Below are 19,949 nucleotides of genomic sequence, written 5' to 3'. Positions count from 1 at the left end.
CTAAGATGTGAATGAGTGTGTACTAGGAACTCATGACTGCCAGTTTGATTGTTTCAACACCGTGGGTGGGTACGAGTGTAGGTGCCCTGATGGCATGGCACCGAAGGATGGCTCATGCATCCGTAAGTAGGAGGCTCAGCTTCTGTCATTGTGTCAACCGTGATAGTTTGACCCATTTGTAGGTATTGCATGTAACATGAATGCCTGTTGGGATTTTTTTAGGAGCTTGAGGTGTCCTTCCTCTTTCTTCAAAAACTGTTAAATGGAATGAATATTAAATTAGAAAAATAATATTCAGAAAACAGTTTGCATGTAACTGAGTTTTGGGAGTCTTGTCTAGCTCTGTATCCCACTTTTTGATGAGCAGATTACACATATTTCAGGAATGTCATTATTTCTTTAAAAATCCTCCACTTCTGAAAAATGATTTAATGAAAGGTAATAGTAAATGCTTAGATATATCAATAATGTTGGAACGTTTTGCTGCATCATCTACTAACAAGAATCTAACACAGATTTTTATTGTAGGCCTATGCCTGATGATCATCTGTGTTTGTTCATTGCAGATGTTGATGTGTGCGCTGTATCTCCTGATATCTGTGGTCCATATGGCACCTGTCGCACCACAGCAGATGGCTACACCTGTGACTGCCAACGTTTTTTCACCTTGGACCCCACGGGCAAGAAGTGTGTGGGTAAGTCATTTTTTATTAATCCCAGATGCAGATAGGAGTTAGTTGCCCTTACCCAAGGGCTGTAATTGACAGCCAAGGAAGAGGCTGCAGCAAATCTGACTACTATCTATTCAAGGCGGCTATCTGCAAACTACATATCTAGGCTTGCTGAATGTGACTTAATTCTGGGTGTGACAAAAAAGGAACATATGTATCATATTTGAAAAGCTGATTTTTAGAAAGTTAAAAGGGAATTCAGAAAAAAATGGAAAAAAAATTTGCAAAGTTTGTGGAAAACTTGCTGAAGTTTTAGCTGAATGTCACTAATCACTTTTCTTTTGCTGTCAGACATTGATGAGTGTCAGACACAGCCTAACAGGTGCCAATATGGCTGTCGTAACACAGTCGGAGGATACCGCTGTAATTGCCCCGATGGATTCTCCCAGCACTATTACTGGAATCGCTGCATTGGTAAGCTCACGATCAGTGGTTGGTTCCACGTGGCTTGTTCCTCAACAACCACTGACGGTGAAGCAATGACACAGTAATGGAATCAAATGCAAATTGAAAGATGCATTCTTTTGTCCCTTTTTTGTTGTAGGGACTATAGTTTGGGATTTATAATATATTTGGATCATTTAAAGAGAAATCAATACAAAATCCCAAAAAAGTATACAAGAGACACTTAAAAAAAAATTCACTGGAATTCATACAAATCTTACTTTTCTTCAATAACTTGTCCGACAAGTTGTTGGAAATCCCCAAAAATTGGATTGTTAGAAGATGTTTTACTGCTTTACTGTATGTCAGAGCCTGTAATGAGACTTGCTTTTTGTGTTTCATTCTGCAGATGACAATGAGTGTAATCAGCCTGGTGTGTGTGGTCAGGCCACTTGCTACAACACTGAGGGCTCGTACCGCTGTGGCTGCTCTGGTGGCTACAACTTTGACCAACAGAACTTGGTGTGTACAGGTAGGTGCTGACAAAGGAAAGCTCGGGGTATGCAAAGTATTGCCATCATGGTGCTAACTTGATTTTTTTTATCTTAGTTGATTTTTTTTTCTAAGCACAGAAATTTGCTGCGATATTTTCTGATCATCAGCTTTAAGGTAGTGTATAGGATTTGTATGTACTGCAATTTGTCCAAATTTGGCCGATTTTGGGGTTTGTGATTTGTTTTGTGTATGATTCCATGAATTTTTTTCATCTTTTGAGATCACTGCCTTGAGAAAAATTGAGAAAAACACTGTCTCTTTTAACCCTCAAAGCATGGCTTGTGTAATTTGTCTCACAAAAATCCATGTGCCACTGGACCTTTCTGTGTGCCTGTACAATGCACAGGCGAGGTCGATCTGCAGACCGGTTATCATGGTTAGGCCCTCAAAAATGCATTTTTCCATTTGGCTTCACGTAGTACTAGTGGTTGGCAAATTTACCTTCAAGTTTGTGTTTCCTCTTCAACAAAGCAGACTTTGTCAAACTTTGTCATACGTTTCATCGGGCGGAGACAGTGAAGTGACTACAGTCACCATAGTCACTGGCTGTGCAACCTCATATAAATGTACATGTAGACTACATGTGCATGTACGTGTTCACAATCAACCACACAGTCATTACTCACTCTCCACATGTATGTATGTCAGTCCATAACTGTCCACACACCATCAGTGCCGTCATAAACACTTTAAAAATAAACAAAATGGTAACATCCTCGGGCATGAGAGTTACTGTTATTGGAAATACAGAAAGCTAAAGGTCTCAAAATTGAAGGTTTTGTTTGAGAATGAAATCATTGGAAATCCATCAAAAGTTGACTTGTTTTGACTCTCTGAATAAAAAGGTCTTTATTAATGGGAATTAATATGTGCTTGGCCAGTCTTAAACTAATGTTTAAGACCTTGCTCAGGAGAATGACTGCTGATAATGCCCTCGCCTGCGGCACGGGCATGAGTCGCATCCATTCTCCTGAGCTGGTCTTAAATGCACGTTTAAGACCATCCAAGCACACATTTATTCCCTTTTATAAAATAAAGTTATTTCAAGATAAATTGACAGTTCTGTTTTGAGATCTTGCAAATCCTATGCACTGCCTTTAATGGATTTTCATAAAATACGTGTGCATGCACCTCCCATACACTTACCCCCATGCACAAGTACAAATATTTGGCTCTCAAGCATGAATATATACGAGGTATTGTAATGCAGCATATCACACAAGTTATCCTTCTACACAGTGGATATATATTGGGGGGGCTTTTTGTATTGTAGAACAACTGAAGGAGTGACACATAAAAACAAATTGTTTTTTGCTGTTGTCATATTCGAAGTGTTGATTAGCAATAGAATGTGCCTGTTTGAAAGCTTTGAATTGTAGCTTGTAACTGATGGACAGTGACGGAGATGTCAGAATAATGAGTGAGGGGTTGACAGTGTACGCTTACTTTTTAGGCTCATAATGGAAAAAGTGTCCCCTACTGCACTGATGCAAGGCCTGTAAATTGGGGGAGGGGGTTAACCCAAAGTGCTTCAAACTCTACACCTGAACAAGTGGCCGGTACGAGGGCCAAAACTCAATGTGAAAGTTGCTGTAAAAATACAGAACAAATGACACAAAGAGACCCCAAAAGTTGAACATTCTGGATACTCTAGAGTATTCCTTACAAAAAAATCTCCTGTACAAAACCCTGTGGGAATTTCCCCATCGGGAATTTCATGGTGATTTGGACACCATGGGATTTTCACATGTAAAATTACCCCATGTTTTCAATTACTTTCCAATTGGACATCAATTACCCTTGAAGGTCACCCATGGGGTCCCCCATATATCCTCCATGGAGTTTACCCCAATATTTCAATGGGAACCCCCATGTATACCCATGGGGTTCCCCCATATATCGCCATTGCCTTCCCCACACTGCCTCATGATAGTTCCGATATAATTCCACATTTTTGTAATCTTGCCCCGTACTTTCTATGGGGAGCCATGGGTTTTTCTGATGCTTGTATCCTTGCAGTTTTGGGCTTATTTTACTTGATGATGGGGAATGTGTTGGGGAAGAAGTTCAAGAATGTAAATACATCGTTAAGTTTGAACACTTTTCACTCTGGTGAAATCTGAGAGTTTGAGGGAGACATTTTGGGGGAAAAAATGTCTTTACATGTGATTTGTTGGGGAAAAAATCAATTGTGGGAACAGGTGGGGGTGGGTTGCCGGTGTGTTCACCTTCTCATCCACCCGTGTTGCCCCTTCACTATACCAAGCCATCACTGCGAAGTAAACAGGCAGAAAAGGAAGTGCTCAGGAATCTAGATTACCACTCCCTTCTGTTCCCATCATTTTTTTTTTCTAAATATGATACTAACAATGGCCAATTCCCAATCTTGCATTCTCCATATCAGATGTCAATGAGTGTGCCACTGGATTTGGTGGTGGGTACCAGCCCTGCTCCTATGGATGCCAGAACTTGCCAGGGAGCTTCATCTGTGGTTGTCCTCCAGGTTATGTGACCGTGGCTCAGGGGTGAGATTTCACTGAAATTTGCTCCTTCATTGTTTTTTTTAAATAGACAGAAACTTTAAAATCAGTTAAGTGATCATTTAAACATTGTACTTATATATAATAGGTTTGCCCTTACCCAACGTATATCAATAAGCACTGTATGCTCAATGCTTGTCCGAGAGCTTGCGAAAAAAACCTCACAAGCTTACTCGGGTGGGACTCGAACCCACGACCTCCTGCTTACTAGTGCAGATGTCTTAACCACTCGACCACCGAGCTTGCCGGGATCGGCTGGCCGGTCCGAGTCAAATGGAGCAGCGGGTACCGCGAACAATTTTCAAGATGTAAACATTGTACTGTTATTTATTGAGTCATCAGAGACTAGCTAGCATGTGCTCATATGGGTTTAACTGAATGTAATATTTGTGTGAGAGGAATCCTTAAAGGAGTGTTGCAATTGTTACCCCTAAAGGCCTTTCATATGAGTGCCGATTACAGATTAAATCAATGTTACAATTGCAGTGATATCGCGTCGTGTGAGGGTCAACCTCTGTCAGCAAATTGTACGGTTATAGCACAGGTCCTGAGCGATTGTTGTGGCGATTGAGACTTGCTCCAAATCTGTGTAATGATCACCATAATCGGCTGTGTGAATGCAGAGCAAGCGATTGTCGCGAGGGTCCTTTGAGTTGAATCTCATTACGCATGCACATTCATTTATTGACATCTTCAAAAATGGCGGCTCTCCACACAGATATACTCCTTTGGCTACTCCAAATTGTGATGTTGCAAAATGGAAGGTCTTTGCGTCTTTCTTCCGATCGGGCTACTATATCTAGCATGCAGGCTAGCAGAAAAGAACAGACACGCAGTAAACTACAAGAACTATCAAATTCTGCGAAGAACGCATTGCCTACAAATGCATGGTGGGAAAATCGCAGGTACCACATGATTCTAACATTTAAAACATAGCTAAGTACCAGCGATGCAATTTAACCTTTGACCGCTACTGCAAATTGTGGCGAAATGAGGAATGTCAGCTACGTGATAAACATTGCACTGTGTGAAAGCCTGCAAAAAAATCTCACATCGTAAGATGCAGACACTGTGGCACTGACTGTGGCAGATGTGTGGTTTCAGCACTCATGTGCAAAGGCCTTAAGGGTACATAACTCCACAAAGGCTTGAAACCCTTGTTATTTGGAGGGGTAATCTACTTCGGTCAAGTTTGTAACCCTGACCTGCCCAAATGCCTCAAAATCGGTCAGGTTGCTATTGAGGATTTGGAGGATTGAGGAATGTAGATCCAACTCAGGCCCGATGGGGGGGGGGGTTCTGGAGGGACCAAGGTTCCCCTGGTGAGCAGTGCCCCCCCCAAGCTGGTACTGTGGCCCCCCTGGTGCCAGAAGCTGGCAACAGGACTGATTCAACTTACTGTCACTTCATGGGGCTTGATGCCTGTTGGAAGCATAGTGAGAAACTATAGAATTTGGGGAAGGTTCTTTGCAGAACTGCCAATGGAGCTAGGGTTATCCAAGAACAAGTCAATGTTCAACTCAGTAATATCATCTTCTTTGTGCTCTTCCTTCAGAGCTTGTGTGTCTACGTATGGACAGGGAGGTTCTTATTCTGGTCAGTATGGCCAGTATGGTCAAAGTCAACAGACACCTTACGGTCAGACACACTATGGCCAGGTTGGACAACAGCGATACAGTCAGACACAATATGGAGGCCAACCAGGGTATGGTGGCCAGTACGGTAGCCAATATGGTGGCCAGACACCCTATGGCCAGCCCAGTGGCCATCAAGCTGGCCAAACGACAGGTGGGGCACAGAAGCCATGCTACCACTGTCAGCTGAACAACGGCCGCAAGCGACGAAATGTGGACACTGCCCTGAATGAAGTCCCTCAGCCAGAAGAGGATCATAATGTCACTGTAGTTGAGGAGACACCTACCAATAACACAGCTGAAGGCCTGACCAACAGCACCGAGACAGCTGAGAACTTCCAAGGTGTCCATGCAAAGCCTGGCAAGGTTGTCTACCTCAACATTCCCATAGAGAAGGCACGCAGGCGGTTCCGTGTGGCCAAGTTTGTGACGGGCTACTCCAAGGATATTGGCGCCATGCAGTACAAGCTGGTCAGTGGCAATGAGAACGACTTCTTCATCATCCAGGACAAAAAGGAAGGCGTAGCCCTGATCCGCCTGCACAAAACCGTGAAGGAGCATGCTATCTTCAAGCTGGAGGTGGAAGGTATCTTGAAGCCCACAAATGAGGAGATGGCCGAAGCACTGCCCAAGGAGCTGGAAGAGCCAGTGATGTTTGAAATTGAAGTGCACATTGTCACAGATTCGGAATGAAGTCCTGACACATGCAGCCATGTATGATCTGGTGACTTTCTGGTGCTATTTAACAGATGTGCTGTATAGTTTCCTGCTCCTCTCCCATTCTTAGTGTGGCTAACTTCATGGATTTGACTTCTAAAATAAGGGACTTGTTCTTTGTTTCCACCATGCTTTTATATTAGGTTTACAAGTACATGTAGTCCATAACATTTCTTGTATCTCCATTGTAGAATATGTGTATGCACTAACATCATACTGTAGTTTAGAAATATTTATATTCACCTGAAACCAGCTTTTTGAAATGCTATTGTCGTAATTGGACAACAGTATTTTGAATATTTGTAAATAAGCTAAAACCTTAAAGCAGTCATTTAGATTTTTGTATTGCTTCTTTTTAATAATAGTGTTGTTTTCTTACAGGGTATCCCATATCTTGTGAGTATCCTTGCATAAAGTATGTGTAGTTTTGACATGATTTCACTGAGAGAACTTTTTTAGTTATTTTTAAAAACTAATAATAGTTTTTTATACTGAGAAATTTATATACTTAATCCAGTGTAGGCACTGCCACTTCGAGTAAAATGTAGCAGAAGTTTCCAATTCAGAGGAACTGCAGATTCTTTTTAGTGATGGTATTCATTGGAAAGTACTGTTATTAAAAAGACATCCGCTTAGACTCCAATACAGTTAAAATGTAGTGTTTCAAGTGAGTAAAAGCGTGGGGTAACAGGAGCCTTTCAGCAAAAAGTTCAGGCTAAACTTTCCATTGAAATCTATTTGCTTGTTTACTGACATGCAGATTCTCTTGTTACCACTGAGTTGCCGTGCTTTACCAGCTTGAGCAGTTTAAAGAAAAGGACTTGTATAAAAGTACAGAATAATATGGAGAAGACAGTAAAAGGCAAAATTTTGTATAACCAGATAGTAAAAAAGTGTTACATTTGATGGTAAAACTGGTGTTCTTTGATTCAAGAAGCCACTTCTAGAATTCTTTCAACACAAAATGCTGCACTGTTATGTTTTTTATTGAATCATCCAGCACAGTCCTTACTGTTCACCCCTCTATATTCAGGGATTCAACATTTCCGTGTACATTAACAATTCACAAAAGCACGTACAGTTCAAGTTTGATAAAGCCTTGGCTGGAGCCCATAGGGTCTAATTTTGATAAAATGGTGATAGGCAGAAACACTACTTGGTGCAACATGCAAGTGGTAAGCATATGGCTGATGGCCTGTTAGTGCTTACTACATGTAATTGCTTAAGTGGCAAAACCCATGCTCTTTGCATCCTTAGATAATGGGGAGGGGGTAAGCTATTTGCATATCTGACAATGTGGCTTCATGTGTAAGGTGGTCACAATATCCAGAGCCAAAAAGATAAGATAGGGTCTGAATTTGGTTGCATTTTGTCGTCAAAAAGGTCATTCAAGGACCATTTGAACTTGCATGTTTTTGGATACAAGTTCAGAAATTATGAAATGTGCCATGAGCCTTTTGAGCAAGGCTTGTTGCGTAATTCTATTATTACAACATCAGCATGTGCTCATGAAGTGAACCAAATCAAGTTGGTTTGACTGAAGAAATATTCCAAATGTACTGGGCAAAGTAATCATTTTTATGATGACACCGCTATGTTACCAAATGATTGGGTCCAAAAACAGAAGCAACGTGCTGTTGCCAAGAAAAGGAGAAAACTAGATTTGTTCTTTTTCCACTAAAGAATAAAATGTGTGTGTACATTAATGTAGTACTAATGTTTGTCTGGTAACAAAACATTTTGTAAAGAATGAAGTGAATAAAAGCAACCTTCGTATTACATCCTGTGTATACCGTCTGCATTTTAAAAAGTATGCATTCAAATGTAGTGTATGTGCTTCACGCAGCTGCATGCACTTCAAAGTTTTTACTTTGACAGTACAAGACACCCAGTCTTCCCCCCTCCCCAGGTGAAAAGTATCATTATATTTTAAAAATCACTCAAAATACTAAGTCCTCTACACATCTGAACATTTCTGTAGAAGCATTCTATTTTGCCAAAATATCCAATTTTAATTTCAGCCACTTGCACAAACCTGAAAATATTGCCAACTTTCAGCTTACTCTGCATCAAAAATGGATTTAAATCCTGCACATGCTTGCAACAAACAACATGCATATTTTCATGTTACGCCACCTTCCTGATATTTATTAACACAAGAATGCAAGTAGTTGCTCATCAGCAAATGTGATTTGTAGTTACTTCATACCTCAAACATTTTGTGGGAATTACAGTCAAACCTTTTAAATAAGAGCACTATTAATGCTCTTGTTTTTGCAGACTTTGCAAATTACAGGAATCTTATCAGGAATTCAAGCAATGAAAAGGTCTAACGAACAAGTTTCAAAATGACCAAGTTAACATGATTTTTTCACCTTTGAACAATGTACAAGTATCCATATTTGGGATGCAACCAATATCATGTGCTTATTTTTTCAGGGGCGTAAATCCTGGGGATGGGGGTATATCACCCTAACCCCCTTTGCCCAGGGCATGGGCTACTAGATCATCCTCTCTTAATTTTTAGTGGAGGGGGAAATTTCACTTTGAGGAATTTTTGAACCTCTTTACAACCAAGCTGTACTCAAAAGAGTGCTGAATAAGGGAAAGTGTAACAAAAGCTTGAAAAGTACTCTTTAAATTAATACAAGGTTTGGTGCTTTCTGTACACATGGCCATCTAACTCCCCAGTGCTATACCTGTTCAGCTGCACCCCATCCCCTCCCCCTTGGAACTTCCGAGCTATGAACGACACTGTTGCTATACCTCTTCATTTGGGGCAGCTTGCATCAAGTTACATGAGAAGATCTCTCACCAATACATAACTTCCAAGTCGTTATTGCCGAGATGGTAGCCCCTTTGCAAAAGCTTGCCCCAAACACCACAAGGTGTGGCAACAGTGTCTAGTCTGAGCAACTGGAATTACATGTCTTAACTGCCATCAACTACCTGAATCAGATTTTCAAGTTAAACTCGAAAATGGTTTATTCCCTGGTTGAAGTCAACCCTCCCCCCATGTACTACTGTGGTTATTTCATTTCCCAGGAATATTTTCAGCAAGATCTGTTGCTGCAACCACATACATGTACTATCAATCAGACCCCCTCTTAAGAAAAATGCACCTACCTGAACAAGCATTGGCTTAAGTTGGAGTGGCAGTAGGCGCAACACATCAACTCCAAACCTGGCAACAGTACTCGTCAGTTAATGACGGATCACGAAAACCTACTTATTGTAATTTATGTGAACTCTGCAAAATTCCAAAATGCCCCGATGCAAGCAAAACGAGTGCGATTGGATAATTAACAACCAAAAAATGACAAAGGGCAGGCCTAAGCCACCATAAGGCACGGTGCTACACTAGCCCTTCTCTAGCCATTGATGCCATCAGGTCACGTTCCACAGACATTATGATTATTCATGTATTTGTAAGAACCGTGTTATGATGGCATGTATCTACAGTATCCTCTCTTAGGTGTTTCATTGGTTTCTACAGGATAAACATTCAGCGCTCCAGACACAGGTACCACTCTATTAAAGAAAACAAGGTTGGGGAGGGTCAACATGAAGCATGCAAGTTTGCTGGAAGTCCATCTTCACCTGCAGAACACAAGAGCTATTCAGTTACCCCTCTTCGGTCAGGAAGGTGGGATGTTTTGCGGATTTCCAAGCCAACGTTATAGCCCGTCACCGTACGTACATGTACATACATCATGGCTGCAAATTGCGAACACAGGGAGATGAAAACAATCAGAAATTTGGAATGTCCATGAGAGGACGAGTCGTTCCACTGGTATCAACGTTTCAACGACCACCCCCCCCAAAAAAAACCAAACTTTGTTGAAACTATGCAGGAAGTAATGCATCATGCCAAATTTCGATAAAGTTGATCGATCGTGTATATACATGTATCGCACAAGATGTACAGATTTTTCTTGACCAATTCTTTAAAAGTCTTATATCTAAAGAAAAGGAAATACCAAAACAGAATGACAATGCTTTTAAATTTAATGCACTTTCCCAATTACCATCTTTTCATATGTATATCTCAACAAAGTGTACTTTTCCTACAAGCTTTCTGTGAGTTGAAAACGTACAAGATGGGATTCTTGTTTCCAATGTCAATACTACTTGTATTACTCAAGGGCTAGGGCCTTCCATATACGTGTACACATGTGTATTGAAAACTCCAAGATCCAACTAATGTGAAGGTTCTGCAAAGAAATGCTCCAATCTTTTCAAGTTATTTTGACAGACTGATCTGGATACATCTCATTACAAACACATGTATACTTATGTACAGACTGTTCAAAGTTCAAGCAATCTGTACTCCATAGGCTTAAATGCATCACTGGGTCATTCTATTAAGCAGGGTTCAGATTTTTTTGGTGTGCGTCCCTGTTATAAAATGACATGATTTTCCGGTTTTAAAAACATACTCAAGTTTCCAAGAGTTCTTACATCGTTCAACATGAGAAAAAAGAACGTTTTGAATTCGATTTCAATGATACACGTATTTCCATTTCAAATTAAACGTCTGGCGCAAGTGACAAAAATTCTGAACTTTGGGACCCCAAATTTACAGAATGACCCACCCCCGAAAAAAGTGAAGGCAATGATGAATTTTTGCTTTTCATTTCAAATTTTTATCATCTTTAGAACTGTAGTTTCATTTTTAATTAAGGAAATGGAACCTGGTCACAAGCAGCTTTTAGTAGTATATATGTGCAGTAGTACCTCCTTAATATGAGCAATGTTAATACAAGATTCAGCTAACAAGGTAATCTTTAGCTCCCAATCCTTTTTTTTTTCATTGTTTTCACTCCTGGTAACACAAGGTTCCTGTTGTAACAAGGTAATTTGCCGAGTCCCATGGACCTCTTATTAACAAAGTTTGACTGTACTTTTTTTTTTTAAACCTAAACCCCTAGGATGTGTGAAAAGTCACTTATTTGGAGGGGAACTGAGAACCAAGTTCTGAGTTCATGATTGTTTATATTCAGTTTTTCCCGAAGCGTCCTAGTGTTCTGAAGCTGCAGAAGTGGCACTACTAAAACATTAATCACTGAACAATGAAGTTACAGATGTTCCATGCAAGTCTTGATTTACTGCCCTCCACGCAGACGCAGAACCAAATGCAGGGTAGACTCTTTCTGGATGTTGTAGTCAGACAGGGTGCGACCATCTTCCAGCTGCTTTCCGGCAAAGATCAAACGCTGCTGGTCTGGTGGGATGCCCTCTTTGTCTTGGATCTTGGCCTTGACATTCTCGATGGTGTCGCTTGGCTCAACCTCAAGAGTGATGGTCTTACCGGTCAGGGTCTTGACAAAGATCTGCATACCACCACGCAGACGCAGAACCAAGTGGAGTGTGGACTCTTTCTGGATGTTGTAGTCAGACAGGGTGCGACCATCTTCCAGCTGCTTTCCGGCAAAGATCAAACGCTGCTGGTCTGGTGGGATGCCCTCTTTGTCTTGGATCTTGGCCTTGACATTCTCGATGGTGTCGCTTGGCTCAACTTCAAGGGTGATGGTCTTACCGGTCAGGGTCTTGACAAAGATCTGCATACCACCACGCAGACGCAGAACCAAGTGGAGTGTGGACTCTTTCTGGATGTTGTAGTCAGACAGGGTGCGTCCATCTTCCAGCTGCTTTCCGGCAAAGATCAAACGCTGCTGGTCTGGTGGGATGCCCTCTTTGTCTTGGATCTTGGCCTTGACATTCTCGATGGTGTCGCTTGGCTCAACCTCAAGGGTGATGGTCTTACCGGTCAGGGTCTTGACAAAGATCTGCATACCACCACGCAGACGCAGAACCAAGTGGAGTGTGGACTCTTTCTGGATGTTGTAGTCAGACAGGGTGCGACCATCTTCCAGCTGCTTTCCGGCAAAGATCAAACGCTGCTGGTCTGGTGGGATGCCCTCTTTGTCTTGGATCTTGGCCTTGACATTCTCGATGGTGTCGCTTGGCTCAACTTCAAGGGTGATGGTCTTACCGGTCAGGGTCTTGACAAAGATCTGCATACCACCACGCAGACGCAGAACCAAGTGGAGTGTGGACTCTTTCTGGATGTTGTAGTCAGACAGGGTGCGTCCATCTTCCAGCTGCTTTCCGGCAAAGATCAAACGCTGCTGGTCTGGTGGGATGCCCTCTTTGTCTTGGATCTTGGCCTTGACATTCTCGATGGTGTCGCTTGGCTCAACCTCAAGGGTGATGGTCTTACCGGTCAGGGTCTTGACAAAGATCTGCATACCACCACGCAGACGCAGAACCAAGTGGAGTGTGGACTCTTTCTGGATGTTGTAGTCAGACAGGGTGCGACCATCTTCCAGCTGCTTTCCGGCAAAGATCAAACGCTGCTGGTCTGGTGGGATGCCCTCTTTGTCTTGGATCTTGGCCTTGACATTCTCGATGGTGTCGCTTGGCTCAACCTCAAGAGTGATGGTCTTACCGGTCAAGGTCTTGACAAAGATCTGCATACCACCACGCAGACGCAGAACCAAGTGGAGTGTGGACTCTTTCTGGATGTTGTAGTCAGACAGGGTGCGACCATCTTCCAGCTGCTTTCCGGCAAAGATCAAACGCTGCTGGTCTGGTGGGATGCCCTCTTTGTCTTGGATCTTGGCCTTGACATTCTCAATGGTGTCGCTTGGCTCAACCTCAAGAGTGATGGTCTTACCGGTCAGGGTCTTGACAAAGATCTGCATACCACCACGCAGACGCAGAACCAAGTGGAGTGTGGACTCTTTCTGGATGTTATAGTCAGACAGGGTGCGTCCATCTTCCAGCTGCTTTCCTGCAAAGATCAAACGCTGCTGGTCTGGTGGGATGCCCTCTTTGTCTTGGATCTTGGCCTTGACGTTCTCGATGGTGTCGCTTGGCTCAACCTCAAGAGTGATGGTCTTACCGGTCAGGGTCTTGACAAAGATCTGCATACCACCACGCAGACGCAGAACCAAGTGGAGTGTGGACTCTTTCTGGATGTTATAGTCAGACAGGGTGCGTCCATCTTCCAGCTGCTTTCCTGCAAAGATCAAACGCTGCTGGTCTGGTGGGATGCCCTCTTTGTCTTGGATCTTGGCCTTGACGTTCTCGATGGTGTCGCTTGGCTCAACCTCAAGAGTGATGGTCTTACCGGTCAGGGTCTTGACAAAGATCTGCATACCACCACGCAGACGCAGAACCAAGTGGAGTGTGGACTCTTTCTGGATGTTGTAGTCAGACAGGGTGCGACCATCTTCCAGCTGCTTTCCAGCAAAGATCAAACGCTGCTGGTCTGGTGGGATGCCCTCTTTGTCTTGGATCTTGGCTTTGACATTCTCTATGGTGTCGCTTGGCTCAACCTCAAGAGTGATGGTCTTACCGGTCAGGGTCTTGACAAAGATCTGCATACCACCACGCAGACGCAGAACCAAGTGGAGTGTGGACTCTTTCTGGATGTTGTAGTCAGACAGGGTGCGACCATCTTCCAGCTGCTTTCCAGCAAAGATCAAACGCTGCTGGTCTGGTGGGATGCCCTCTTTGTCTTGGATCTTGGCTTTGACATTCTCTATGGTGTCGCTTGGCTCAACTTCAAGAGTGATGGTCTTACCGGTCAGGGTCTTGACAAAGATCTGCATACCACCACGCAGACGCAGAACCAAGTGGAGTGTGGACTCTTTCTGGATGTTGTAGTCAGACAGGGTGCGACCATCTTCCAACTGCTTCCCAGCAAAGATCAAACGCTGCTGGTCTGGTGGGATGCCCTCTTTGTCTTGGATCTTGGCCTTGACATTCTCGATGGTGTCGCTTGACTCAACCTCAAGAGTGATGGTCTTGCCGGTCAGGGTCTTGACAAATATCTGCATACCACCACGCAGACGCAGAACCAAGTGGAGTGTGGACTCTTTCTGGATGTTGTAGTCAGACAGGGTGCGTCCATCTTCCAGCTGCTTTCCGGCAAAGATCAAACGCTGCTGGTCTGGTGGGATGCCCTCTTTGTCTTGGATCTTGGCCTTGACATTCTCAATGGTGTCGCTTGGCTCAACCTCAAGGGTGATGGTCTTGCCGGTCAGGGTCTTGACGAAGATCTGCATCTTTATATCCTGTGAAAAAAAAAAAAGTAAATGGTGGGTGTTAATGATGGTTGCTAGTTCAGTAGTATAGTATAGAGTGATATTTCTGTCAGAAAATGATCACAACCATTCACAGAAATTTCTGTGGACAGACCATATGGTGTTTGGACAGGGGAGAAAACCTACTTGGAATGGAACCAACTCTAAACAAAAGTTGCTAATTCAAGCATACTAGACTCTCCAAGGCTTTGTTGGTTGACCCTGGAGCCAAGAGGTTTAACAATAACCTGTAAAACAGACTTGAAATGAAGTCATTAGTCAGCTGTGTTTGTTGTCCATGAGCCAACAGAGCTGAGCCTGTTCACTGCTGCATGCAATATATCCAGCGTTCCACGCTGAATTGGCTCACATGTAAAAATGTCATGGGCTTTGACTATGTGCACGCCGAACGACTTGATCAACCCCATCCTCGAAGGATATTTATACCCATGCGAGTAATCTTTCCAACACAAATTGTACCAAGGAGAGAACACTTTATTAAATTTTCTGTCCGTCTTATGATTTTCATTGGCCGGTACGCTACATCTTTTTGTTGCAATATAACTAATTCAGTGTTTCAGGGAATTTTTGTTTCGATGTTTGTGTAATCAATGTAAAAAATAATTGATATTAGAATCGTGCTCTATGCTTGTCATGACTACAGGAAACTGGCAAACGATGTCCGTGTATCGTGTTGTGAGTGTGCGTGACGTATCTGGGGCAATTAGCCTCGTGCTGCGGCTTGAAATTTTGTGGAAACACACTCATTTTGAGTGCGAGCAGTACATCTTCAAATGAAATACATGAACACAGAAAACAAACATAGACATGAGATCAATTTCTGTGAAGAACCTACAGAAAAATTTCTGACGGCAGTACTTTTTTGACTTGCAACTGTAGAGCTGCATTCGTATACGATGTACATGTAGTAGGACACTCGCAACCCTTATTGGCAGCAACTGTGCACTGACTGGTTGCCGCATTTCCCTCATGCCTTCTTTGGCAATGGTTCCGCCCGGTGGGAACTAGCGCGATGCACTGCGCACGTGTCTTCACCACTGTGATTCACAAATGTTTGTTATAAATGGGTAGTCAACAAATGGTTTTTCAGGCAAAGGAATCACAAAAACCATTCGTTGTAACAGGAATTACTTACAATGCAATTTCACTGTAACAGATTTTTTCCCCATAGAGATGTGACCGGAACCACAGACTTGTATAATATAATAATGAGAGTCAACTGTTTACGTTTTTTCAGCCCATTTCGGAAAATGTACAATGCAATTTGTAAAATAAAATTTCAATTTAGCATAGATTTTGAGAACGACTAAAAATCTGGTTTCATTTCGCAATAACAAACATCAACTTGCTTTTGCATCCTTCAAATAAGTGAACGTGCATTAAGTTTCATTAAAGAGGTTACAATTACATGACTGGGATTTCGGATAGATATATTCCCTGCCAATAACTAATAATGTGCATTCTTAATGCTGAAAATCTGTCTTTTACTGTGTCCCTTCCGAAGAGAGTATTCATTTTAATTTGCTGTAATTTAAAATCACAAAATATACGTTAAATTTAATTAAAATATATATACAGGCTTCACAAATCATGACCCACTTTGGTACCAAATGTCATGTTACTTATTTATACTAACACTATAAATAAATTTTTTTTCAACAGTTTGATAAACTGTAAAAAAAAATTTCAGGTTTCTATGATTGAAACGCAGCACAGGAAGGAAAGTTTCCTCAACGCTGGTTTTTAGGTTTCCTGCGATAATCGCTAGTTTCCAATGACCGCATGAATAGTTTATTTCAATCATGAATATTCAAACATATAACCAAATCAACTGAATACTTCCAAGATTGTAACTTTGGTTAGTACACAAATAAATTCTCATTCTTGACCAGGCATACTTTAAATAAAATACAAGTGAAATCGCCTGCATATTTTGCAAAATAGCTTGAGTTCAAATTAAAAAAATGCAGGATTGCAGAAGTGCGATCAATTTGGCGCAATAATGAATGTCAAAAAACTAAACCAGTGCAATGTTTAGGAAATTTAACGCTGACTCTATACGACTGAATGCACACTCCTTGAAATAGAATCGTTACATAGAAACAGGAATATGTGCGCTTGTACGTGGTGCCTTGTGGGGTACCGGAACAATGGAAGGTAAACCACAAGGCCAGTTTTGAACCTTGTGGAGTACTAAGTGGCACCCCACAAGAATTTCACAAAAAGAGATATTTGAAATTTACTCAAAAAGGAAGAATTTTCAAGCGCCATTCATCTGTCGCAAATTGAAGTGTTTGTATAAGGGATATACACTGTATGGTCAAAGTTTCAACCCAGGAAACTAAATTTGGTTGAAATGGCAGTGATTTGAAATGTTTTCCTGTGTTGTGTGGGAGTTTTGTACACGAGAACAAAGGCAATACCCCACAAGTATACATATGTAAGGGTGGGTGTGTGTACACATGCACGGTAGTCCATACAATGATTGTTTGCTCTCCACACATACGTTTGTTGGTAAAAAAAGTCCACACATTGTCAGTTCCAAGCCCATCATGAACAATTCATAAACAATATGGTAACGCTCCTTGGGTTTGGGGCATGAGAGTTACTGTTATTGGAAAAACTGAAAGCTAAATGTCTTGAAATTAATCAGAGTGCTCCATTCCATTTTGGTAGCAAGCCCCATATATTGGGCACAAAAGGGCTTGCAGATTGTTCAAGTACATAATATTGTTCATGAATAAACAATATGGTAACAAATCCTTGCATTTTGGGCACGAGTAACTGTTGGAAAAACAGAAAACTGAATGTCTCGAAATTGGAGATTATGTTCAACAAAACTGGGCTTCGGTAGGGAGCTCTGATATTGGACCATACCAATATCTTCAGTGACAGTGAGGTGATGTATCACATGAGGTAAACTTTCATGTTTTTATGAATAAACTAGTTTTAAACAAGTCGAAATTCTCCTTTTGAGTGTAAGTTATGGTTATGTATCTATTTATTTACTGATTGAGTTTAGGGTTACCGAGTATTGGCAGTATGTATATTACCTATTCATATAGACAGTTCCAACAGCTCCATGCTTTACATAATGTTCTCTGCACCGGTTAACAGTTGCGAAATTTGAACGAATTTTTTCCCTAAAGATCCTCTGTACGGACCATCTTTGGAAAAAACATGAAATTTCTGTTTCCTCGAAAATGACAGCATTTCTGGCGGTAAAATTTTACTGTTTGTCTGACACTATTTATGTACTTTACAGCAAGACATTTTTAAGATAATTCGACAGTTGCATTTTTGAGATCTTGCAAATCCTATAAACACCCTTTAGACTTTACACACAGTCAAAGCTACACAGCCCAGGCAGTAAAAGGCATCTTTCCAACATCACTATAAAGTGGTACGATAAAAATTAAATAGTCCCCTGTCTCTGAAAATGGTTGAGCAGATACACGCACACCCAACATATGGACGTACACATATTTATTCTCATACCATTACAACATCCCAAAAAGTGGTGAAAAAGCTGGTCTTTGAAATTTGATTAGAAAAAGGCTTGTGCAGACATGGGCTATGTGGCTTAACAATTTCCAGATGCTACGAGCATCTAAGCTGGAGTTACTAAAGCTTACCTCACAGTAAACGCACTTTAATCATGATGCATTGAAAATAAAATATGGCTGTTCCATGTCAAGATACCTAAACTGCTGCAAAATATTTGGAAGAGCCCATTGGTACATGTAGAATCTTATCGCTCAGTCCGTGTATTACATATGTCTCAACAAGGAACAGCCGTCGAGACGATGAGGGGTGAAGTGGCGCAATGCTCAACGACCTTACTTTAAAGATGGTGACTGAGAAAGCGAGCCGGTTAGATTGAATGGATAAAGGCAAAAAGACTGGAAAAAACCTGAATAACGAGAGTTAAATCATTATACTATAGAAAGCGGAAAGGTCAAGAATCATGTTCGTGTGAAAAGAAATTGTACCTATGATGATAAGTGGGTGCACCGGAATGTTCAAATATCATAAATTTCATACGAAATTGCGTATACAGATGTGTGGCTAAGGATAGATCTGGAGTGATAGTCCGTGCCACACAAGTGGGGCTAGGCCTAGTTGTGCAACAGGCCTAGGCTACTAACTATACGTGGCATGAATTACTCACAACCCCTCCCGGATATGGCACAACAAAGAAAAAATGCGAGTCATGAATGTTAGCCTGATTAGATAGGCCCCAAGCCTTATGTAAAAAAAGAATCTGATCGCACCTGCAGATTAAGTAGTCTTACTGCTGAATGCACGAAATATATGTACTCTGGACCATAGCAAACATCACAAAAACGAGCAAAATGAGACTTTTCAAAATAATGTTAGGACTTGTTAAGGTAGGTAATTCGTCAGCGTGCCGGCGTACGGTTTGCACAAACATTTACGTCCTTATTGCCGGAAAATGAGAATATCAACCAACATTCAACCAACAACCAGAGGTTCTCCGTACAAACAATTACACTTACTAACCATTACACCTAATAATACTTACGTTTTGGTACAAATTGTAAGAAATAGCTTCAATTTCAACGCGGTAACTCGCCTCTGACGAGATGCACGAAGTAAAATATATTGCGTAGCGAGTTTAGCGTCAGATTATATAGTCAGTGTTCAGGTAATTCTATTGGCCAGACTAAATCACATGATCAAAATTGGAGTCTCCAATTGGTGAATAAAAATAGAACGTGTCTCCAAGCGGAAGCAAACCCGACCTGGTTCCCTGCAAAATGAATATCAAACGCCACGTCACTCAGAGAACCACTTACATGACGTCATGGTTATTATAAAATATGAGTGACTAAGCACGGGCCTGAAATCGGTCCTTCTCGAAGTTCATTGTGTTAGATGATATAACAATTTATTTGCTCAGTTGAGAATAAAAATCAAACAGTTTTTCGAAATAAAAGTTCTTGATTTAATAAATCCTTAGCCTTTCAAAAGTGTCTTCAAACCAATACTGATATTTAATTCATACACGATGGCCATAGGCCTTTTTTTGGAAATGATCGGAAGGACTGGATCGACGACTAATCGAAAAATAATTCTTGGCAGGAATCCATAGAGTTTCCAACTACACCTAAAATGATTTCCCACTAGGACTGATTCAACGGAAAAGGAATTATTAAAATTTTCAAGGACACTTTTCTTCCATAGAAAAACCCTGCTATATGGGCGGCCAACGTTTGCGGAAATAGGCCAGTACCATCCTAGGTTGGTGTA

At 41.6% G+C, this 19,949-nt stretch overlaps 3 protein-coding genes across 6 annotated transcripts in view; 2 read left to right on the top strand and 1 right to left on the bottom strand.

The window, feature by feature from the left end:
- LOC110977321 (fibrillin-3-like) overlaps positions 1-8,340 on the top strand; it is a 94,299-nt gene extending 85,959 nt beyond the window's left edge. For both annotated transcript variants that reach the window (XM_022231322.2, XM_022231321.2), the window contains 6 exons: positions 6-122; positions 567-695; positions 1,023-1,145; positions 1,525-1,647; positions 4,075-4,195; positions 5,766-8,340. In XM_022231322.2, coding sequence (XP_022087014.2) covers positions 6-122; positions 567-695; positions 1,023-1,145; positions 1,525-1,647; positions 4,075-4,195; positions 5,766-6,537 — 1,385 coding nt within the window. In that variant the 3' untranslated portion in view covers positions 6,538-8,340. The remainder of the gene's footprint in view (positions 1-5; positions 123-566; positions 696-1,022; positions 1,146-1,524; positions 1,648-4,074; positions 4,196-5,765) is intronic.
- Positions 8,341-10,551: 2,211 nt separating this feature from the next.
- LOC147799098 (polyubiquitin-C) overlaps positions 10,552-19,949 on the bottom strand; it is a 10,142-nt gene continuing 744 nt past the window's right edge. The window contains exons 1-2 of one of the 2 annotated variants that reach the window (XM_087136952.1): positions 19,222-19,343; positions 10,552-14,645 (exon numbers count right to left, since the gene is read on the bottom strand). In XM_087136952.1, the coding sequence (XP_086993078.1) occupies positions 11,667-14,636 (2,970 nt within the window). In that variant the 5' untranslated portion in view covers positions 14,637-14,645; positions 19,222-19,343 and the 3' untranslated portion in view covers positions 10,552-11,666. Of the gene's footprint in view, positions 14,646-19,221; positions 19,344-19,949 lie in introns of those variants that run through there. The other variant, XM_087136953.1, reaches the window with a different exon arrangement.
- LOC110977270 (DDB1- and CUL4-associated factor 12-like) overlaps positions 19,662-19,949 on the top strand; it is a 19,905-nt gene continuing 19,617 nt past the window's right edge. For both annotated transcript variants that reach the window (XM_022231246.2, XM_022231245.2), the window contains exon 1: positions 19,662-19,940. The gene's annotated coding sequence lies outside the window, so the exon portion shown is untranslated. The remainder of the gene's footprint in view (positions 19,941-19,949) is intronic.

Source organism: Acanthaster planci, linkage group LG05, assembly GCF_054643075.1.
Source record: "Acanthaster planci isolate LZ-2023a linkage group LG05, COTS_SCS, whole genome shotgun sequence".
In the NCBI taxonomy this organism is placed as follows: Eukaryota; Metazoa; Echinodermata; class Asteroidea; order Valvatida; family Acanthasteridae; genus Acanthaster; species Acanthaster planci.
This window is presented reverse-complemented; position numbering and strand designations above follow the sequence as displayed.